A 9,725-nucleotide genomic window follows, 5' to 3' on the forward strand; every position below is an offset into this window, starting at 1 on the left:
ATCGATTGCAAAACTCCAATTATATAAAAAATAAAGAAAAGTTTTCGATATTTAACAACCTTAGTTCAGTGTTACATAGATCATACTACTAAAATACGAGATTAAAGATCATACGACTAAAATAAAATTTGTAATAGACTACGATCCTTCGATTTATAAAATTTTTTAAAAAAGTTTAAAACATTTAACAACCTTTATTGACCATGTAAAGTCGAATAGAATATATGACTCTTTTCTATTTGAGTCTAACATTTTAACACTTTCTTCCCTACTATTAGCAAGACTTAAATCACTACAAATGTGAAGAAATATGAATTCATAATTATGTCCACATTACATGCACTTACAAATGAGTGGTAAGTGACAACAAAATGGTCCCTAGAAATTTTTTGATATCTTTTTACTTCATAAAACATATTAAAATTTATCTTTAACCCAAAAAAATGATTTGTTTTCTTAGTTAATTTGCTTCTCAATATTGTATAGGTCAAGTTGATAAAGTTTGATCGAAGTTGTTTGTTTGTTTATTTGTCTGAAATTAAATAACAAGCACATTTATCTCATTTTAATTTTATCGAATATCCACAAAGGATCCTCATCCAATTATACAAAAATATCCATAAAACATCTATACAATTAATTTATATACATTATATTTCCTAGTATATATATTGCAAATGGAAGATATTCTTTTATATATATCCACTTCTATTTTCGATAGGTAAAAATAACACTGTAAAAATCTAATATATTTTATTTGTAGATCTCTTGTGTTATTTAACCAATTTATACAATTAAAATAAAATTTATAATAGACTATAAAACTTTCGACTATAAATTAAAGAAAAAGTTTTAAGAATTTAACAACCTTGAATTCAAAGTCCATGTAAAGTTGACCCTAAAGAAAAAAAAAATAGTCAATCAATTACACTATCTATTTGAGTCAACATTTTAACACCTTTTCCCCTTTCCATGAATTTCACTATAAATGTGAAGGAAAATTAAGTTAAATTAATATTCAAATTATGTCTACATTTCATGCATTTACAAATGAGTGGTGACAAAAAAAAAAAGGGTCCTACTTTGTAAAATTAAAAATAGAAAAAATTGTTGATACCAATCACTTCATCAAACATATATATATAAGATTTTGTCTTTATTCCAAGCAAATAAATAAGAGCAAAATTCAATCATTTAAGAAGAAACTACCTAAAATTATGATCTAGCTATAGTGGAAATTAATCCAGACCTGAAATATTTATCTGAATTAAGTACTTTTAATGTAATATAATTTCAAGTATATAATAATCAATAGTAGAAACCTTATATTTGAATCCATGTATTGTCATACGAAGAAAAATATTTTCTTGAAATATAAATATTTTTATTTTTCACTAAGAAAATCATTATCTTACCTAACACAACTCATTAATAAATCATAACCTAATCCAAACATATACAATTATATTTCAAGCACATTTTACTTATATATTATTATACTACAAATTAATCCAAAATTTAATTTAAAAAGCCTCTAGAATAATATGATTAAGTGTGTTGAGGTGGTTGAGAATAATGTCATTAACTCTTAACAACTTTTATCCAAACACTATTTATATTTCCTTTAATTTACTAAATAATATTAGTAGTTATCATTGACGTAAAAATAAAAGAAAAATTCATCGATAATTTTATTATTTAGATACAAAAGGAAAATATAAAACTTTTTCGAAAATAAAATGATTGTACTACTTATTTAATGAGTAATTTTATGTCAAAATGAAATGCTAATGATTATACAAGTTATGCCCCTCTATCAAGGAGATCTATATAAGGTTCGTATTTATTTTAGAGTTTTAAATTCGAGCCTTTCATATTAAATTTTTTTAAATTAGAAATATTATATTTAGAATCAATTTTTTCTAATATATGAATTCAGATTCAATTTTAATTCTAATATTAATATCGAACATAAAAAAAGAAAGATAATATGATCCTTTATAGCACGGTGGGCTTTTACATGTTATCAATTATATTTGTTCATTCATAAATTTATGATTTTAAAATAAATTAAATGGACTTTTTCAACAAAGTAGTTGTGTTTCATAGAAAAAATGCAACAACTATTTTTTAAAAAATAAAATATAATAGTATAACAGGATTTTAGGGGAAAAAACAAAAATAAGTTTAAGTTTGACTATGAAAAATATAAGATTGACTGTCAGATCCATGACCAGCCATTCAAAACCAATATATAATGGGAATATTCATACCAAAAAATTATATTTTAAGAATAAATAGTCTTTTACTAAAGACTTTTAATAGTAATATTTATAATCTAGATTTATATTAAAAAATTTAATACTTATTTATTATATCAGAATTTTTTTTTATTTGTCAACAACAAATCACCATTAATCATACACATGTATAGGCCATGCATTATAAATATTGATTTGACTCAACAGGATAAAAGAAAAACTCTAGCCTAAAATGTATTTTAGTTCTAAGTTAGATCACCTACTAAAATGATGATATATATATATATATATATATATATCTACTGTGCATCATTGAATGTATTTATGTGTATTATTTTTTCTCATTCAAAAGGAAACTATAATTTTAATTTCTTTGAATTTTGAACTTGATCAAATTCATATCTGAACTTCTACTTTCATCTTCAGGCTAGAATAATGTAATTAAGCACAGTAGAAATGTTTAAGAAGAAGAAAACTCACGATTGGAACATGTCAAAGAAATAGGTCCAACGCAGCTGACTGATGTGTCTGCAGCAAGTGTTGATGAAGAAGGAAGCTGACGATTGGAACATGTCGAAGGAATAGTTCCAACGAGGCTGATAGACGATCAATACATCAATGCATCAATACTATTAATACATCAATACATCAATTGATTTCTCTACGAGAAATTTCTACAACAAGATGTAAAACTCTATCAAGAAAATTTCTATTTTCAAACTCAAGCACAACATTTTATACAAAAACCTTAATTGCTCTACTTAAAATGAGCAAAACCAAAATATATTAAGTAATTTCTTTCATCAATTTATCTAAGTCTTAGTAAGCGCAGATCATAGTTATTGCGACTTATACTAATAAAAGCGATAAAATAATAATCGAGATACACGTAAATTAGTTTAGGCCCACAATCATTATAACATCATTTCAACTACCCTTGCCATGATAGTAGTATATATGTATTTATTGCTCTAAAATAATATTCTTGGTAGGCTTTATGGACTGGTCTAAGACACGTTTGTTCATCCAATTCATTAGAAAAATAGTGTCTTCCTTTTAGACACGTAATTACATAATATATATGACTATAGACTATATATAGAGTATTAAAGTTAGGTAATTAAATTTATCTTCGAATACATTGTCTATATTATATTTTTCGGTGCGATTTAATTTTCTCTTAATAATACTAACTAAAATGCTAAAATTATTCATTAAATAAATAACTTTAGTTAGTTAATTATAACATGTTTACAAGCACACCACATGTATCGATCATATAAAATGACTCATGCTAGAATGAAACGGACCCTCTCACGTTTAATTAAAAGTTTCAATTTTTAAGTATGATAAGACACAAACGTTTCTTTTTTCAGGTGACTATGTATCATGTTTATATTTTGAAAAATCGTGTAAAATATAGCTTTTACAAAATTATTTTTTTAGATACATATATTAAGTTCGAAATTTTTAGATATAACATTTACAATAATTGATATTTCACTGATAAATACTGATCTTATACGATAAAAATCTAAATTAATTAAGTCAGTAACTATCAAATACTAAATAATTATAATTTTTTTTTGACTAATCTAATAATGTGGAGGTGAACACTCAAGTATTCATGCAATTTGAAACATATTTTAATTAGTTAATGGATATTACATTGGACAAACCTAACAAAAGTGTATCCACTTGCTTCACAAATAAATTTTCTTTATCTTATTATATTTCTTCAAGTGTAGCCTAGTCAAAACCATGAATTTTACAAAGTCAAATTTAAAAATATATTTTTAAAAAAATAATTGAAAAACAAGAAGCAAAATTGACTGAATTTATACTACTAGTTGTTAAATTTGACTTGTATTTGATATTTGACGGATTAATATTGAGCTACCTACCAATATAAATAAAAAATATTTCTTTCATATAAGATAAATTCAGAGTTAAATAAAAACACATTAACTTATAATAAATTGGTTTATAGATTCATGTAATACTATAGTTTATATATATTTTATAGAAACACCACAAATTATTTCAATCTTATTTGTGTGGGTTTGTTTAAACTATATATTTTTCGTATTTCGAAATTCAAATAAGTCTATTTTTAACAGTAATTTTTTTATAAATCTTTTAAGCATTTCTTGAATTATTAATTATTATGATTTATAGTACTTTATATGTATTTTACAAATATATAAATTTTATTTTAAAATAATCAAAAATTTAACATTCAAATTTTTAATTAAATTTAAATTATTTGACTCTCAAAAAATAAAAAATATCACGTCAAATATCGACGGAGTATTTTATTTATTCTAAGATACTAATATTAAAGTGGGATTCTACCTAAAATGAGATAAATAAATAGTAATAATAAATCCACGTTTAATATAAATGGGGGGCTTGGACTATAGTGGAGGCGTTCTTGTTTGATCCTTGTGCTCGATTTATTGATCGATTTGATTTTTTTCATGAAAATAATATATAACTTAGTTTTTAAATTTGTTTTATATTTGAGTAAGATATAAAAATACTTATAAACCAAATTAACTAAGTTAGAAGTTCTAATTCATAAAATGCTTTTATGAATTTAATTTTTACTACTTCATTTAATTAAAAAGATTTAGTCAAATTAAAAATTTGTTAGATAATCCTTTATTATTTATTACATCTATATTAAGATGTAAAAATTACAATTTAGCCCCTTAATTTCTCCCAACAATCCACCAACCCCCAAATTTTTTTTTAATTTTATATTTTGCATGTTGCATGAATTACCCACGTCATCCTCAAATCTCAACCGTTAATCATAATTAAAATCAATGGCCATGATTAATCTTTCAACAACCACCATATTAGTACACCCCCTCACATATTTTGTTTACCTACCATCTATTAGTTCCCCCTATATAAATACTCACCTCATATCCCATCTAACATAACAAAATTTTTTATAAGTTCACAACATTTTTTTTTGTTAAATAAAAATAACCTCTAGCCTTTTTTTTTTCACTAAAATTTCTCCATTACAAATCAAACCATTTTTTGTTGGTCCAATGGCATCATCAATTGTACAAAATGGACATGTTAATGGAGAAGTTGTAGTAGCTATGGATTTATGTAAGAAATCAATTAATGTTAATGATCCATTGAATTGGGAAATGGCTGCTGAATCATTAAGAGGGAGTCATTTGGATGAAGTGAAAAAGATGGTGGATGAATTTAGAAAGCCAATTGTGAAACTTGGGGGTGAAACTTTAACAGTTGCACAAGTTGCATCCATTGCAAATGTTGATAAGAAAAGTAATGGGGTTAAAGTGGAACTTTCTGAAAGTGCAAGGGCTGGTGTGAAAGCTAGTAGTGATTGGGTAATGGATAGTATGGGGAAAGGTACAGATAGTTATGGTGTTACTACTGGATTTGGTGCAACATCTCATAGAAGAACTAAAAATGGTGGTGCACTTCAAAAGGAACTTATTAGGTAAACGACTTTTTTCGATACATTTGATAACTAATTTTGACTTTGATATCGACATCATACGCTCTAGTTGATGATATACATGTTAGTAGAATTTTAGTTAAAAATGTGATGTTGATGAATATTATGATTAATTTTTTTCAGGTTCTTGAATGCTGGAGTTTTTGGAAATGGAACAGAATCATCTCATACTTTGCCACATTCAGCAACAAGGGCAGCTATGCTTGTTAGGATCAACACTCTGCTTCAAGGCTACTCTGGAATTAGATTTGAAATCTTGGAAGCAATTACTAAGTTGATCAACAGCAACATTACCCCGTGTTTGCCCCTCCGTGGTACGATCACTGCCTCGGGTGATCTTGTCCCGTTGTCATATATTGCTGGTTTGCTCACTGGCAGGCCTAACTCAAAGGCTGTTGGACCAAATGGTGAGAAACTTAATGCTGAGGAAGCGTTCTGCGTGGCTGGTCTTAGTGGTGGATTTTTCGAGTTGCAGCCTAAGGAAGGACTTGCACTTGTGAATGGTACTGCAGTTGGTTCTGGTATGGCCTCAATGGTACTGTTTGAGTCCAATATTCTTGCTGTCATGTCTGAAGTCTTGTCAGCGATTTTCGCTGAAGTGATGAATGGAAAACCCGAATTCACTGACTATTTGACACACAAGTTGAAGCATCACCCTGGTCAGATTGAGGCTGCTGCTATTATGGAACACATTTTGGATGGCAGCTCTTATGTCAAAGAAGCTCAGAAGCTCCATGAAATGGATCCTCTTCAAAAACCAAAGCAAGATCGTTATGCTCTCCGAACATCTCCACAATGGCTTGGCCCTCAAATTGAAGTCATCCGTGCAGCAACTAAGATGATCGAGAGGGAGATCAACTCAGTGAACGACAATCCATTGATCGATGTTTCAAGAAACAAGGCGTTGCATGGTGGCAACTTCCAAGGAACCCCTATTGGTGTGTCCATGGATAATACAAGATTGGCCCTTGCATCGATTGGGAAATTGATGTTTGCCCAATTCTCGGAGCTTGTCAACGACTATTACAACAATGGATTGCCATCTAATCTCACAGCAGGAAGGAATCCAAGCTTGGACTATGGTTTCAAAGGAGCTGAAATTGCGATGGCTTCTTACTGCTCGGAACTTCAATTCCTTGCAAATCCAGTGACTAACCACGTCCAAAGTGCTGAGCAACACAACCAAGATGTGAATTCATTGGGCTTAATCTCAGCAAGGAAAACTGCTGAGGCTGTTGACATCTTGAAGCTAATGTCATCAACCTATCTCGTGGCGCTTTGCCAGGCTATCGACTTGAGGCATTTGGAGGAGAATTTGAAGAATGCTGTGAAGAACACTGTAAGCCAAGTAGCCAAAAAGACTCTGGCAATGGGTGCTAATGGCGAACTTCATCCAGCAAGATTCTGCGAAAAGGAATTGCTACAAGTCGTGGAAAGGGAGTACTTGTTTACCTATGCTGATGACCCCTGCAGCTCCACGTACCCTTTGATGCAGAAGCTGAGACAAGTCCTTGTTGATCATGCAATGAAGAATGGTGAAAGTGAAAAGAATGTGAACAGCTCAATCTTCCAAAAGATTGTATCTTTCGAGGACGAATTGAAGGCTGTGTTGCCTAAAGAAGTTGAGAGTGCAAGAGCTGATGTTGAGAGTGGAAACCCTTCAATTGCTAACAGGATCACAGAATGCAGATCATATCCATTGTACAGGTTGGTGAGACAAGAAGTTGGAACAGAACTATTGACAGGTGAAAAAGTTCGATCGCCCGGTGAAGAGATTGATAAGGTATTCACAGCAATGTGCAATGGACAGATCATTGATCCATTGTTGGAGTGTCTCAAAAGCTGGAATGGTGCTCCTATTCCAATCTGCTAAACGTTTGTCAACTGTTACTTTCAAATTCTTTCTTTTTTTACCTTACAGTAATTTACTATAATCATAATATCATTTTATTGTATTTTTGAACGTATGTAATATTGTCTATCAATATAAGATTTTTGCTATTAGATTGTTTAATCTTAAAAACAACATATTAGATGATTATCATTTACATTAACAATAACTTACACAATTTTATATTAAGATTTAACAACTTTTAATCACGCCCGCTACAACAAAAACAGCTTTTAGCGGCATTAAATATTGACATTAATAAAGAGTGCTAAAGTCTTTACCGACATTAGTTAAGTGTCATTAAAACCAATATCGCTAAAGGCTTTAGGGACATATTTAAAGATTGACAATTGCCGCTAAAAAATACATATTTAGCGACAATTAAAAATTAATTATCGCTGATGATCATTTTTGTTGTAGAGACCACGTCGAAGTGATTCATAAGTCATTTACGTACTCATAAATTTCTGCTATAATAAAACAACAATATCTTTTTACTCCAAACTTGAAATAAGACAAACTCGGTAGCGTTGAAAAAAAGATCAATAAAAAGTTAATTTAATATCTCATAAACTATCTAATTCATTACGTAAGATATAATCATTTAAAGTTAACCTAACATCTTATATCGAAACTTAATCGATAAAAAATCTTTTTAAAACTTTGTAGTTGGCAAAACAAAGAGTGTGGGGTCGGGATGACAATCAAGTGATGTAGTTGGAGAAATGGTCATTTTTGTTAAAATTTATAATTTACTGTTCAATTTTTTTAACGAAAGCTAAAGTACTAGTAGGTGTTTTTTTTTTACGTACTAAAATATATATGCTTATATTAATGAAGATATCATATATTCATTTAAAATAATTGAGATATACGTAAGTTAATTCGATCGCAGAATCATTAAAACATAATCTAGTCCATCCTGCCATGATAGAAGTATGTATTTATTACTCTTAAGAATAATTCTTGGTAGATTTTATGGACTTAAAGAGGACACGTTTGTCCACCCAATACACTTCAAAATAGTGTTTCTATTTTTAATTATGAAAGAATTTTAACTATTATTTAAAAACTAACCATATAATTTTTTTATTATTAATAGAAAAAATAAGTTAATATGCTATTGAAAGTTCAATTTTCTCTTAATAGATCAAAATAAACAGAGAATTTAATTTAATGGAAAGGTGCAATTTTTTAATGTATAATTTGAAATGGCTTAATATTACCTTGTTATATTTTGGACTCATTCATACTTTTGCTTTCGTATTTGTTTTTGTCATTAACGAAGTTTTAAGGAATATTCACAATAATTTACACAATTTTAAATTGTGATCTAACATTTCTCAAAAGAATTATCAATTTGCTCAAAAAAATATTTAAGTTATGATTTGAAAGTGATATTCACTTTTGTTGCTTCCACTTCTTTATTGATATTACAAAAAGGCATACAATCAGATAATGAGCGATGTCGTATTTTCATTAAAGGATTCATAAAATAAACATATTGTGCATGATGTTTGAATTTGAAATCTCAAGATGAATTTTGGACTTTCTAAATTATTAACTGAACCTATAATTTTGTGTCAAGTGATTCAAAATCTTAATATATACTTGAAAAAACCTTTATATATACAATATAATTTTTTATTGAGGAGGTTTAAAGCCGTCAAAACGGACTTAGCCCATGGGGCTGACCCAACCCAATCTGTTATTAGGGTAGGGTTGGGAGAAAATTTTTCAAGCCCATTTAGAGCCTACAAGTCCGACCCATATAAGTCCTTGATCCTTGAGGCTTGAACGGAGTCGAGCCGGGATCGGCCGATGAGCCAAATTTTTTTATTCAAGGGTAACTTACGATACTCTCACTAGTATATAATATAATTACTTAAATACACGTTATGTTGTAATATTATGACTTGTCAGATTTTGGTATGTCGAGATACATGTATCTCGGACTATCTGGACTCAAAATTAGGTTAATTTGTTCTAGATACACGCTATCAGAGTGGATCCGCATGTGTCTACCATACATGAATATCGCTCCCTCTCCTCTCCCCCCCCCCCC

General features: G+C 29.0%; 1 protein-coding gene across 1 annotated transcript; it reads left to right on the forward strand.

The window, feature by feature from the left end:
* Positions 1 to 5,209: 5,209 nt before the first annotated feature.
* LOC107031255 (phenylalanine ammonia-lyase) lies at positions 5,210 to 7,773 on the forward strand. The gene is made up of 2 exons (XM_015232558.1): positions 5,210 to 5,751; positions 5,893 to 7,773. Exons 1-2 carry the CDS (start codon positions 5,327 to 5,329, stop codon positions 7,640 to 7,642), a joined length of 2,175 nt encoding a protein of 724 aa, XP_015088044.1. The 5' UTR covers positions 5,210 to 5,326; the 3' UTR covers positions 7,643 to 7,773.
* The last annotated feature ends 1,952 nt before the right edge of the window (positions 7,774 to 9,725 follow it).

This window comes from Solanum pennellii, chromosome 9, assembly GCF_001406875.1.
Source record: "Solanum pennellii chromosome 9, SPENNV200".
NCBI lineage: Eukaryota > Viridiplantae > Streptophyta > Magnoliopsida > Solanales > Solanaceae > Solanum > Solanum pennellii.